The sequence below is a fragment of the Terrapene carolina genome, unplaced genomic scaffold (genome assembly GCF_002925995.2).
Source record: "Terrapene carolina triunguis isolate 2854851 unplaced genomic scaffold, T_m_triunguis-2.0 Scaffold233, whole genome shotgun sequence".
NCBI lineage: Eukaryota > Metazoa > Chordata > Testudines > Emydidae > Terrapene > Terrapene triunguis.
The window spans coordinates 3,872,434-3,887,397 of NW_020664584.1; the positions used below are offsets into that span (position 1 = coordinate 3,872,434).

The following is a 14,964-nucleotide window of genomic DNA, read 5'->3' on the forward strand; positions in this document are numbered from 1 at the left end:
CGGCTTTTTTTTTTTTGGCTGCTTGGGGTGGCCAAAACCCTGGAGCCGGCTGTGTCTGCAGAACAAGTTAATATGGTTCTGAATAGCACTGGGTTACTCTACACACCCTCTTAACTACAGAGATGTCAGAGGAGCACAGCTGACTGACTGGAAGACCAATGTCAGCATAGCAACAGAGCCAGCCTTGTTTGCCTGTGTGGTAGAGAAAGCCAAAGCAGTGCAGAGTCAATGTTACTAGGGGTAAGGCCTACAATCCATGGGATGTTCTAATGGATTCATTGCTGATGCATATTTGGCAGGCCAAGTAGGGCGTGGGTTCCAAGTAGGGGATATGCATGGGGGCAATGTAACTGGGACAAAATAGTGATTCTCTAATAAGGTGGGAATTCTCCATCAGGACCTCATCAGGGCTGGCCTGTGCTTGACTCTTCTGCAGTTGGCAGCTGTCTGGTGTACATATCAGGAAGATGCTGCACAACTGTAGCCTTTCCTAACATTCAAATTCTTCCTCTTGCATACCTCTATGAAGATGGGAAATATGGCTCTTTGTTTACTCATCATTAAATAGTTAATTTTGCAGCTACATCTAAGCTATTCTTTCTTGTTGAAGGGTTCACATGTTTTCATATTTTCATATTACCTTTTCAATGGGAGAATGATTGGTTGGTTTGTACAATGACTGCCCACCTCTTCTGGTATATAGAAAGAGAAGAAGCTCAATTGAGGGAGATCTGGGAATTGCTGTAATTAACCAGAACAGATGTAGCATTCCCAGAGAGAGAACCTTGATGAGTGGAAAGATAATAATCTGTTGAATGTGGAGTCCTTCTTGTAGGTATAAATTGCCTATTTGTTCATAGAAATCTAAGGAATGAATACACTTTTTGCCTAAATAGAATATATGCTAATTAAAGTCTAAGTGATTATTTTCAGAGTGGTAAGTAATTATTGTAAGTCATGATCTGTCAGCCATCTAGAAGCCTCCTCTTCATAAATTCATTCCCAACATTTCATTTTGCAATGCTGGCTAGTGCTGGTCAAATACCACACACGTTATTTGTGTTCAGGCATGGCAAGTTCATTCCATTATTCATGGGGGTCTCTTTATTCACAAGTGTTCAGACAGCTGCCAATTTATTTACGACTGTTAGCCAATTCCAAGAATTTTACAGATTGCATTATAAATGATCATTCAGCCAAATGTTTGCACTGGATCATCTGCTATTTGCTTTTTGTTTGTTTGCTATTTTCTGTTTGTTGTTCTCTCATTTTTAAAAAGTTTCAGTCCATCAGGAAGCAGAAATACTTGTGACTTAAATGACGAGTACTAACATGCCGCAAACAACAGAATGCAAATAATCCAAGTGAACAGTTCAAAGAGGAAGGCTGGACTTGTATACATGGCACCAGACTGAGGTTTTGGAGATCTGGGTTCTGTTCCTGGCACTGCCACCTAGGGCTGAGCATTAAGAGAAGCCAGTTTGCTGAAGCTGTGAGTGTGCCATGTGCCAACAGATTTATAAGTGAATGTAGAGATCAAGGACAGCATAAAGACACAATAAGACAATAAAACTATATTCTCTATAAAAGGTAGAGAAACTGGAAATCAATAATTTATATTATTTTTATTCAAATGCAAAATTTGAAATGGATTCTTCTGAAGGTTATCCCCCAAAGGAAAGTTAATTCATGCTGTGAGGATGATGAAATGGAGTCTTCTGGTGAAGGAAGTTTCATGCTGGTTTATTCCCCTGCTGGTGTTTGTTTAAATGCAAATTGATCTGTTTCCTGTAATCTCTTCCCCTTGCCATGATGCTGAGTGATTATCTCCTCTCCTTGTTGGCCTCATACTCCTATTTATCTTCTGTGTAAATTGCATTCCCATTGTCTCTTAATGTACCTTCAAAATATCTTCTAGAAACCACATTCCTTTGTCTTGGGTGGGGTAACTTTAGCCCTGCGTGGCAGACACACTTTGATAACATAATGTCGAATATGTTTGTAATTTTGAATTTGTCCTCTGTATGTGATGCAATAATTAAGGCTGCGAGTTTGTCACAGAGGTCACAGAAGTCACGGATTCCGGATTCCTGCACCAGGCGCACCATCCGCTGCTGAGGCAGTCTCGGGCCCCCGCACCTCCACTGCATGACCCCACCAAGCAGCAGAGTTTGGGTGTGGGAGGGGATAGAGGGTTGGGGCACAGGATGGGGTGAGGTGGACTTTGGGCGGCGCTTAGCTGGGAGGCTCCCTGGAACCAGCGACATCCCCCTTGCACAGTTGCTAGGCGGAGGCATGGCCAGGCAGCTCTGTACACTGCTTCTGCCCAGAGCACTTGCTTTGCAGCTCCCATTGGCTGGGAACCACGGAGCCTGCAGGTGGAGGCAGCACACAGAGCTGCCTGGCCACGCTTCCACCTAGCAACCAAGCAAGGGGGATGTCGCTGCTTCCAAGGAGCCCCCCCCAGGTAAGTGCTGCCCAGAGCCTGCTTCATCTTGTCCCGTGCCCCAACCCCCTGCCCCTCCCACACCCAAACTCTGCTGCTGCTGGGGGGGAGGGGAGGCACGGAGCCAGGTAGGAAGCCTGTTGGCCGCCCCCATGTCCCCTCCCAGCACCAGCCATCCTCCCCAAGCAGCCGGGCCACCCTCCCCCAGCAACCGCAAGGCCCCTGGGCAGTTCCCCCCCCCCCCAAAGTTTTATTCACTGGTATTTTTAGTAAAAGTCATGGACAGGGTCATGGGCAGTGAATTTTTGTTTACTGCCCGTGACCTGTCCATGATTTTTTACTAAAAATATCCATGACCAGGAGCAGCTCCAGGGTTTTTGGCGCCCTAGGCAGGTGTCCTTCCACGCTCCCGGTCGTTGTCGGCAATTCTGTGGCTGGAGGGTCCTTCCGCGCTCCCGGTCTTCAGGGCACTTCGGCGGCAGGTCCCGGAGCGAGTGAAGGACCTGCTGCAGAATTGCCACCGAAGACCCGGAGCGCGGAAGGACCCCCCCGCCGCCGAATTGCTGCCAAGGGTGGCAAAATGCCGCCCCCCCAAATCCTGGTGCCCTAGGCAACCGCCTAGGTCACCTAAATGGAAGCGCCGGCCCTGTCCGTGACTAAAACATAGCCTTAACAATAATATCAATGATCAGTATAGTGTTAGCTTTCTACTGATATCTTCCATGACACCTTCTAGATACAGGTTATGACATTAGTGAGTTGGGATACATTGAATGGGTCGGACCAGCTGAAACGCAATACCAGATAACAGTGAGTCCCTTGCCCTCTTGCACTGGGATGCTGTTAAGGTCACAGTATGCTGCAGCAACAACAACAAAAAATGTGAAATTTACAATGGTATCCCCTCTTTGCTGCAGCAAGGTATTATACTGTGCCATGGTAAGGGTTGACTTTAATGGGCTCCCACTATACAAATTGTTACTTCTTGGTATTGGGTCAAACAATTGGCTCATCACATCCTTACCTATGGCACTAGAAAGTTGAAAGGTAAGTAAATGTGAGAGACGTGGTCTTGAAATCATCTATTAACCTTGCACTACTGAATGTTTAAAAGTTTAAATGAAGGGAGGGCTTGAGAGTTTGCACAATGAAGCCATGGTTAACATTTGCCATATGAATTTCTATTCCTCCCTCCTATCTGAACATCTTGGTTTTCAAGCTCTGTAGCTAGGAAACAGTTATTGTGCTTCAGACCTGAATCCTCATGCCTGAAATGCCAGACTGCTGTTTAAATTCTTAAGTCATGAGACTGAATCTAAGGTAATAGCCCTAACTAACAGCAGCACAATCAGAGAGAGAGAAAATAAGATTCCCCCCACACACACAAAAAAGTGGGTCTTTGATATCCAGAAGTCTTTCCTGGATATCCTAAAGCAAATACAGAAATCTAATGTGCCAGAAATTCATTTTGCATTTTGTTTTTCCTTCCAGAGTTTATATAAAAGCACTGATGTAAATGAAATAACATAATGAGACAGAAGTAATTAATAGACAGACGTATTTATTCAGCTCTCTTGCCCTCAGGTGGTTGTTCCTTTGATGAACACTACAGTAACTGTGGTTATAGCGTGGCACTGGGGACCAATGGATTTACCTGGGAGCAGCTCAACACCTGGGAAAAGCCAACGATGGATCCTGCTGTCCCGACTGGTATGTAGGGAGCATGCAGAACAGGGAAGGCCATTAACAGAGTGTTCGTATTTGGATGGGATTTCCTGTGAGAATTTTTCTACATGTGAGCTCTGTGCTGACTTGTATGGGTTGGAATTCATCCATTTATATGCAACTGGCTTTTGTGTTAAAAGTAACCAAGTAGAGGAATGCATAACAATTAGAAATGGGAAAAAACTGGGGCAACTTGTCAAAACATAGACATTTGGCATTATTTTGTCAGACCATGAATGAAGTGTGTGGGATCCATTTTATTTCAACCCTCACTTGCGGAGAGAGGTGAGTTTCAGAAAAAAAATGGTCCAGGGTTTGGCCAGTCTTTGGACCTGCTCTGGAGAGATGCAAAGTGCTTTTTTTTCCAGGTGAAGCCAGGGGAGATGAAAGTGCAGAGCATGTCACTGGAGGTGCTCAACACCTTGTAGGATCGGTCTCTTCGGGAAGTTCAGGGATGTCAGACTTTCTAATAGCTCATTACACTTAACTTCAGTGCTGTGAACTAGCAATCTGTGGTGTTTGGGTATACAGTATAAAGGTGACAAAGGCTGGTTCCCTGTGAAGAATGAGCGTATTCTAATGGGATAAACTGGACCTGGACCCACCCTGACTAGTCTTGGGTTCCAGGAGACAAATTATGTTCCAGTATTTGAGAATGCCAGCAGAGATGGAGACTAATAACATAAATTAATGATTAATTAGTGGGTACAGACATCCAAGTCCTCTGTTTTCGAGGATATCTAAACTGGAAGTTCTTCTCTGGAAAGTTGTCTGATGCTTCAGCATCACTCCCAGAAGTACTGCTTCCTCTTGGCAGTTAGAATTTGGTAAGCTGGGCTGTCAAATAAGTTCTTTCCCAGGTACTAGTGATTTTGGGTGTTCAACTAGACATTTTTAAAGGTACCTGATTTTCAGGGAGTGTTCTGCAGCCACCTTCTGAAAATCAGCTATGTTAGAGGTGTAACATTTGACACCCAAAATCACTGGTCACATTTGATGATTTTGGTCTCTGATCCATTTTGCCAACACAAGAAGTCGTTGTTTCCACTTACTGCATTGTATTTTGACAAGGTAAGCATGAGAAAAATGGGCAAAACTAATCCAGAATGTTGTCCAATAGGGATTTTTATCCCTGCAGTGATTAGAATGAGGGGGGGCACAGCTCCCACTCCTCTGCGAGAGGAAGAGCAAGGTCCCCAACAGCTTTTTCTTTGGCTGGTACACTCATAGCTCCTCATCCTGTTTCAGGCTACTTCAGTCACTGTTGTTGAGGCCAGTTCTCATCTCTGTACACAGTTATTGCCATTAGAAAGTAAACATGCCACAGCAACCACAATGACTGAGCAATTCCTCCATTGCTTCCAGTTTTCGTTTATGCCCTGGTTGCATCTTGTTTTCAGTTTAGATTGGAAACTGTCTTTTAGTGTCTGTACAGCACTCACCACACCTGATCTGGGCATGCTACTGTAGTACAAATAAATTGTGATACCAGATACAGCAGTTCTCCCATTCTAACTTTAAGGAAATATTGCTTTATTTGGATATGACTGTGCATAATTGTTAGTAAACGTAGTTAGTAACTTTCTCCTGGTAAGCATGCTATGCAATCATGCAAGACCTATTTTCAATCTGGGACACTTAGGCTTTGGCACCCTAAGTGGGACATCTTGTTCTGTACTCATGCTGGAAAAGTTGGGCCAAATATCTCTCTACATATAGACTTACACACATTGGGGTCCTATATAAATCCATTTATAGATAACATAACCCTGAATGGTGCGTGTGTGTCCATGCACACAAACAAACTAAACTCTACTATACCATGATATTTTTAATAGCAGAAGAAAAATTAGTACTATACCACTGTATTTTTTGTTACCTTGATGGTATTTTAGGCCATATCCTAGCTTTACAGCAGGAGATACCACATTGTGCAATCTTTGGTGGCATCCAGAGTCCATGGAAAGAGTGACTTTTACCAGACGGGTACAAGATTTGTTCATCAATAGTACTTTTTATGTCTGCTGTCATGCGATGGCAAGTTGTAGCACCACTCTAGTCCAGCCTGCATCAGCATTTCCGTGATCAATACTGTTTTTATGTACATTCTGTGTCTGGTTTCCCAAACACCAGCAGGCCCCACTGACTTCAGCTGGAGCTGTGAGTGCTCTTCTGAAACAGATGCTTAATCTATTGTGATTTTTATTTCCATGCTGAGACTCTGCTACAAGGGTCTCCATCCAAGGACAACTTTCTGCTCTTTATTCTTTGAATCAAAATGCCCCAAAAGATTCAAACACTCCATCATCTTCGTTAAAAATTTTGGACATTTTATTTTTGATCATTACTAGCATATAATATTGTTTGCCATGAATTCTGTGATAAATTGCCCAGGACTGGAAAAAAAGGGCTAAGTTAATTGGAGAATTAAGATCCCAGATGTCGGTTGTTTTATTAAATAAATGTTATCTTTTAAAAATCTGACAGAGGTAAGTCATGGGTACCCATCCACTGATTTAGGTAGGACTTCTAGTCCACCTCCTTGCATTGTAGCAGGAGAGATTATAACAAAATCTTCCTTAACAGATGGATGTCTAATCAAGCCTTAATATCCCCAGAGAGGGGGATTTTGCTGCCTTTTTGCAACTTGTTCCACTGACTATTTGAGTTGTAAAATTTTTCCTACTTCTTACCCTCAATTTTACATTTTGTGTCTCCATCACATTATTTCTTGTTCTGTTCTTGTTGACTAGTGAGAATAATCAGTTGCTGCCCCCTTTATAACCTCCCTTTATGTACTATAGACAATTAAGCCTTCATTTCTCAGGCTCAATGTGACCCAGTCCTTTAAATCTTTCCTCACATGGTATGTCTTATTTTCCTCCCTATGCCCCCAAGCCTGTTTTCATTGCTCTTGCTTTCCTCTCAGCTCTCTCCAGTGTATGTGATGTCTTTTTGGAGTCATTGCCCAAAACTGAACCCTGCATTTACCAGGCATTGATTCAATACTCCATAGGGGAGCACTGGCAGGACAATGGTTTCAACTCTATTCTACATGAACTGGCCACAGAAAACAAGCCTATTCTATTGCTGCTCCTTCTCTTCCAATGCAGGGTAACATGCAGTCTCTGTCCCCCTCCAACCTCTCTCTCCCTTCTTAAGTACTAGTATTGGACGGTGCTCGAAGAATACAGTCCTTGAGCTTATGAGATGCATGTGTACACCTCTCTGTGTGTGTTTCTTAGAGGCAAACATTTCTGTAGGAAAAGTATCCTACATTATGGTCAGCCAGACAAAAATAAAAGCCTTTTACCAGACTGCAACACTTGCAGCATTCCCCGCACCTTGGACATGTCTGGCCCAGTAGCAGCCGAATCATAATAATAATGATTTAACATTTTGTGGGTTCAAAGCGCTTTACAAGCATTAACTAATTAACTCCAGAGAAAACCTAACCAGGGCTGATTAGAGTGGAGTAATTACTTTAATTGTATTACATACGATTCCACTATGAATACAAAATCAATATGGCATGCACTTTTTGCAGCAGTGTCACATTGTTGACGCCGATTAAGTGTTAGATTTGCTATTACCCCCGGTTCATTCTGTGGATCTATTGCATTCTCCTTAGAGTGATTATGCACATATGCATTCCAGTACTGGTGTGTGTGCACCCAATGCATGAGTCAGAGACTTTTGCCAGAAGTACCACTAGGCGGTATGTGCCCCTGATCTCTTCATGTGCCCATCTGAGGGCATAAATGGGACAAGTCTGCCACCTTCCTCTCAATTCCTTCTCACTGCCTGTTACAAGAGCTGGAGTTCCCCATGGCGTTTGCTTCAATTAGCCAGTGTTTCAAATTTCCCCACCAGGACTAAAAATCAGAGGGATTTATGCCTGAAAGTTCGCCTTCTGAAAGAGGCATTGCATCCCATGTCAGAACTGAGTCCTGACCATGAGGTAGTAGATTCTGAGTCCATGACACGCATTCACCCAACTCCCCACAATTCAAAGTGACGGTTTGATGCTAACAAGCACTTAAAGCCTCGGTCTTCTCCTATAAAGACTTCCAGTAAGCCCTCTGGTACCTTTCCAAGGCACCACAGACAGCATTCACCAGGCCCATCTGAGGTTTCACTGTAGACTCAGGCTCCTTCAGGGCTATCAAGACCAGTGTCTTCATCTTTACTAGGTCCTTCATCATCATTCCAGCCAATCCAGTCTACTTCAGCACCTCCAGATGAACACTTATCTGTTTTGGTGTTCTCCACTCTGTGGGCTTTCTTGCTTGCAAGAGATCTTCTGTGCCTTCCCCTACCAGACTCTCCATTGCTACAATTGACTTTGGTTAGGGGAACTTCAGTGTCTTTGGCACCGCCTGCATGAGCAGCACCTTGACGCACTTGTGTTGCTGGCACCTTTGGCATCATCCGCAGCCAGCAGCGCTCACCTCATTGGCATGCTGACTGCTTCGACCTTTGCTTTCTTTGGATCCCTGGGGGTCTCCCATACCAGATCACCTCAGAACCATAAGGGGACCTCTCCTCCCTTTTCTAAAGAAACTTACATTTCTTCTTTGGACTCTGAAAGGGAGGAATCTGCATCACCTTCATGATCTTTTAAATCCTCTTACAGATCTCGTACCCAGGTTACAGGTCCAAAGGATCAGGAATGATTTTCTAATAAAGAAGCTCCAATATGATGTCCCCCACTGTGGGTGTCTCAGACATTGCAGTATCCCCCATGGCCTTATTGGTCTTGTGTTGCGCCGAGGCTTTCTAGACCTCCATCACAATTTCAGTCTAGGAGGAGGTTTCCCCCTCGGGTTCAGGATTCTGCCATCATTCCTCCACCCTGTGGAGGAAGGAGAAATAATGGAGGAACCCCTAGAGGTTCCCCCCTGTAATTTTATCTTGGCCAAGTGAAGCCGTCACCCCAGAATTGACATCTGCCCTCCAGAGGACTTCAGCGTTTCTCAGGACCTGATGAGGAGAGTGGCCACTTCTCAGCCTGTGCTCTTAGGACTTGTGCAAGAAAACCTGCACAGCTTCCGTGGTGTTGTACAGATCCCTGCCCTGGGAAGGGTTGCCCACCCCATTAATGAAGCTTTGCTAAAGCCGGTGAAAAGTCTCTGACCTACCCCAACCTCTGTACCACCTATGGCCAAGTAGGTGGACACAGGTTATCAAGTCCCTCAGCAGCACTTTGATTTTTAACCAATCGGTTTCTGATTTCTTGGTGGTTACGGCCGCTAATGAGCGATCTGAACAGTTCTATCCTAAAGCTGCTCCCAAAGACAAGGCTTACAACAGATTGGATTTACATGGCGAAAAGGCATATTCCACCACTGCTTTTCAAAGAAGAGTGGCCAACATCAAGTAGTCCTGTCTAAATATACCTTTATTAATTTCTTTGCAATTTCTAAACATGCTGAGAAGAATGTAGGGAACAGTTCCTTGCTCTGATTTTGGAAGGGCACCTGACAGCCTGAACATCCCTTCAGGCAGCTATTGACACCACTGATACCAGGGAGGGAGAGGAATTATTTAAGCTCAGTACCAATGTGGACACAAGAACAAATGGATATAAACTGGCCATCAGGAAGTTTAGACTTGAAATTAGACAAAGGTTTCTAACCATCAGAGGAGTGAAGTTCTGGAATAGCCTTCCAAGAGGAGCAGTGGAGGCAAAAGACATATCTAGCTTCAAGACTAAGCTTGATAAGTTTATGGAGGGGATGGTATGATGGGATAGCCTAATTTTGGCAATTAATTGATCTTTGACTATTAGTGGTAAATATGCCCAATGACCTGTGATGGGACACTAGATAGGGTGGGATCTGAGTTACTACAGATAATTCTTTCCTGGGTGTCTGGCTGGTGAGTCTTGCCCACATGCACAGGGTTTAGCTGGTCGCCATATTTGGAGTCGGGAAGGAATTTTCCTACAGGGCAGATTGGCAGAGGCCCTGGGGTTTTTTCACTTCCTCTGCAGCGTGGGGCATGGGTCACTTGCTGGAAGATTCTCTGTACCTTGAAGTCTTTAAACCACAAGTTGAGGACTTCAGTAGCACAGACGTAGGTCAGGGGTTTGTTACAGGAGTGGGTGGGTGAGATTCTGTGGCCTGCGTTGTGCAGGAGGTCAGACTAGAAGATCATAATGGTCCCTTCTGACCTTAAAGTCTATGAGTCTATGATATGACTTTGCATTCAGAGGCCACCACCGTCTTCATGGGTTTGGAGCTGCAACTGCAAAAATGTTTTCATTTCTTTTTATCACACTGCAAAAATAGTGAGCTGTTTTGTTGTCTGTCACTTCTGCTCCACGCTGGGCTTCATTCATCACATTAGTGCAGTGTGAGTCCCCCAACAGCAGTGGCAGCTGCTTCACCCAAGGGGCAGATTCATCCCCATAGAACGGCACATAGTGTTTGCTGTGCCACCTTCCCCTTTGGATCCTGATGGAGAAGGTAGCTTTAACGTGAGACTAGGTCTCTGTAGAAATGCTATTATTGGGAGCTGCCTGGAGGATACTCTGATTCGCTGCAGGGCTAGCTTAAGGCAAGCTAGGGTACGGCTACACTACAATAAAAAACCTGCAGCACTGAGTTTCAGAGCCCAGGTCAGCTGACTCAGGTTTATGGAGTTTGGGCAACGGGGCTAAAACTTGCAGTGAAGATGTTGCAAGGTATCAGAGCCAGGGCTTCAGCCCAAGCCCGAATGTCTACACTGAAATTTTAGAGCCCTGCAGCCTGAGGCCTGAGAGCCAGAGTCAGCTTACTTGGGCCAGCTACAGCCACGCTGCAAGTCTTTTATTGCCATGTAGACGTACCCCTAGGTACATCATCACATGAGCCCCCTATGCCTCGCCCCTCATTTGGAGCGGCAGAGGCCACACAAACAAGCTGCTGTGTGGCACAGCCTGCCACTGCTCCTCTTTGTTCAGATTGGGCCTCTCTTCTTCTGTGAGAGGTAGAGACCAGAGAAAGAGCTTCCTCCCAGAAGGGCAATTCTCCTGTTTGAGCGACAATAGATGACTTTCTGGGCTTCCACAGGGAAAGCACACATCAGAGCGATCGTCCATTATTACTGCTTGAGTAATCACCCAGTCTGAACACATGTGATTATATACCATCACATGCACGATTTAGAGCCAGCAGAGAAAATTTTCCTTTGACTTAAACCCCACCGGCTTCACTAGCATTGAGTGAAGTTTAATTTAGGAGAGGGTTTGGCCCACTAAGTCGTCATGCCTATCCCCTTGTAGAGAGTCCAATCCATTGGATTCTGGTGGAATATACCGTATCTTTTGAAAGCTCCCACCCAGCCCTTCCTGCTGTGGTTATCACTTCACACTGGTGTCCACTGTCAGATGAGGGGGACGTTCTTCAGTGGATGAGAAACTGGTGTTAGGCAAACTAAATACATTGTACCTCTAAGCACAGTTCATGCATTTGTTTTTGCCTTTTTTCTTCAGGCTGGATTGGATGCCAACAGGAGTTCGACACAACATTTGTACTTTTCAAAAGCAATGCGATATAAATTAACATTTTTTCATGTCTGAGTGTATTAATTCTTGCTTACAAGGAATTACACAAACAAACTTGTTAAAAGAACAAATTAGAATGCTACTGTGTATATGATGAATCATGATGCAATTTCTCATCTGCGATGGGGAAAGAAATCTGCTTCAGCTGTCTGTATGTGGTGTGTTTTTATTATTATTATTATTATTATTATTTATCTTTTTCAAGGGAAATTACTCAGGATGAGTCAATTTTCCCCCTACCAAGTAAATAGATTAGTTTACAGTTTTGATGTTGAAATAAAAATTCTCAGCCTTGGAATTCCAAGCTGAATGGGATTTTTCTGGAAGCTCACAGCATTCACTAATAAAGGGACAAATTCTCTGCTGAAGTAATTTGGCACAGCTCCATCTAAATGGATGGAATTGTGGCAATTTACTTCAACAGACAATTTGCATCGTACTGTCTGTTACTGGAGTCCCATCACTCTCCCTGTAAACCTTGTTTGTTTTCTCTTAGTGCCCCACCTCCCTTTACTTCCAGCTGGGAATAAAGACAAGTGGCGTTTAATTCACAAACATCTTCATTAGCTAACATTAATGGGTTGACTTAAAATTTCAGAAGGAAAATCCTCTTGTCTCTTCATCCTGTTGTGTTTAAGTATTACAGACATTCCCAATGAATGCCTGCTGAGCCCTTTGTCTTTTGTACTGTGAGTGCTGCAGTAGGTGCAATGGGCCAAATTCACAGCTGGCATTTAAGTCATTGGCAGTGTGCATGTTCTTCCCAGCAGTGAGTTTAGTTCAGTGAGTGTCTGAGAGAATGAGCAAACATGATTGTGTGCGGTGTTAAAGGCTTTACTGGCATGGATTTCAGATGACCAAAGGAGTTTCAATAAAAATTTGTGTGCCAGTTTACCATGCATTCTATTTTGCATCTCTTACAGAAAAGATATCTTTACGATGTTTTTACATATCTCCCCCTAAATACTGGTACTTTATGTATTCTTCACTCTTTAAAGCCAGGTTCTTCTAATACATAGAGTTCAGTAGTGCAGATCCTAGAGGAAAGGGAAAAAACAATATATTGTAGAAACAATATTGTTTGATTAACTCTCAGCCACATTAATGGGATAATATTATACCCAGCGAGCATGTATGTAACCATAACTCATGAATGAGCGGCTCTCCAACTATGCTGTTTTAGGACATTGCCACTGAGGCACGTGTACACAATTCAGAGAAAAAAATTAGCATGAAAGATATTTCTGTATTAAAAAAAGTATGTGGGGTACATTTGTACAAATGTATTACACTGCTATCTAGTATTTTTAGTAGTTCTGTTTACACATGTTTGCGTCTAGTGAGAGTATCTTGTATAATAATTGTGGTAACTATGTCTCCTTCACTAAGCAAAAGCTGTTTTTTTACATAAATGTAATTTGCATATGCCAATGTATTTGTGGGGTAATCCTCAGGAACATATATGTTACAATAAATCATGCTGTCTTAGGACATTGCATATATTAATTGATAATGCATTGCAGTGACAGTGGTTGCTGCATACAGTCACCCTAAAGTACAAGGTACTCCAGAGAGCTTGGTACCTTAAAATCCAGGCTTGTTAAGTCTCCTCAACACAGAGTGGACAGTTGCTGCATCTCTTGCCTAATGTTCTTGAAGGGATTTTCTATCTAGACATTATGCTCCAAACTCTGCAGATGCAGGAGACTCTTAAGGGGATTTGCAGTGTTGCACAATTCAAGATGGCAAACAAACAGGCACAATATTCTGCTTCTGACCTTATAAAAACAATTTGCAGTTCTGAAAGTGAGTCATCCTGTAATGACAATGAATTGGATGATAGTGACTTTGTGCTAGATCATGTTGAGAGTTGCTCTGAGAAGTAAGACCATGTTTCCACTGATTGTTCATCAAGTTCGTCTTCAATAATGAGGAGCTCATATTACCAGCACAGCAGCCAAGTGGAGTAAATGTATCCTGCAGCCTTCATAGAGTAAGGAGGACATGTGGAGGCAGGAAGCGTAGCACTGCAGTATTGGCTGAACTGAGCCAACTTGCCACTGTCCCCAGCATGGACTGTGATTCCATGAGTGGCAAGAGTGGTAGAATGTGGTGTTTGTCTCTGCGAGCGGTTCATTGCAGACCATAACGTCCCGGCGTTATCCATGAACAGTCAGGAGTAAGAGGTGATGCTCAAAAAGATACACTGGTAAAAACATTGGCGCTTTTCCTTACAGAAGACATTTTCCACATTGTGATAAGAGAGAGATTTAAAAAGGCAGATTGCATATGCTGAGAATGGAATGACGGCAATCCAGACAAAAACAAGGAATGGAAACTGCTCAACCAAACCAAGGTGAAAGCCTACACTGATCTCCTAATTCTGGCCAATGTGTATCAGGGAATCATAAAGGCATGGAGGGATTATGGAATCCACACTCACAACATCCCTTTCTTCCAGGCAACAATGAGCCTGTAGCGATTCAGACTATCGCTTGGCACCTGCGATTTAACAACAAAAGCGTGAGAGAAGAACGGAGAGCATCAGACAATCTGGCTACATTTTGTGATGTATAGAGTGTCTGTACAGCAATTGATAAAGTTTTGTACTCCTGGAGCAGACATAACTGTTGATGAGCACCTGGTGCCAAAAAAGGACATTGATGTCTAAAGCACAGTATATACCAAAACGGCAAAATATGGTATCAAGATCTGGTGGTGGTCTGATACTGTGACATTGTATCCTCTGAATGGAGAGGTATTCCTTGGAAACAACCTACATCACAAAGAGAAATGACCAAGGTGACTGCATTGTGAAGGAGATGGTTTAGCCCTGATTTAAGACTGGAAGAAACATAGTTGGGGATACCTTCTTCACCACTATTTAGCTTGCTAAAGATTTACTCAGCGAAAAATGTGATCAATGTTGGAATACTGTGATGAAAGAAGTCAGTATCGTCAGTGAGATGCAGCCACATTGAAGCTGAGAAAAATTGTCATCAGTGTTTGGGTATGGTTGGCCATTCACCTGGTTTACTGTGTTCCAAAGAAGGGGAAGTCAGTGGTAATGCTATTGATGATGCATCATGACAAGATTGTAGAAGGAGACAAAAAGAAACCCCATATAATTCTCCACTACAATGACATTAAAAGTGGTGTCAATAACATGTGCCATCTTGCAAGAATGTACTCCTGCGGGGCAAGATGAGTAGATGCCTAATGGCTCTTTCCTTCAACATACTTA

General features: G+C 43.6%; 1 protein-coding gene across 1 annotated transcript in view; it reads left to right on the forward strand.

Moving 5' to 3' along the window:
• The window catches only part of PTPRT (protein tyrosine phosphatase receptor type T), a 697,808-nt gene that overhangs the window by 170,261 nt on the left and 512,583 nt on the right, over positions 1-14,964 (forward strand). The window contains exon 2 of the mRNA XM_026656812.2: positions 4,031-4,156. Within this exon, the coding sequence (XP_026512597.1) occupies positions 4,031-4,156 (126 nt within the window). The remainder of the gene's footprint in view (positions 1-4,030; positions 4,157-14,964) is intronic.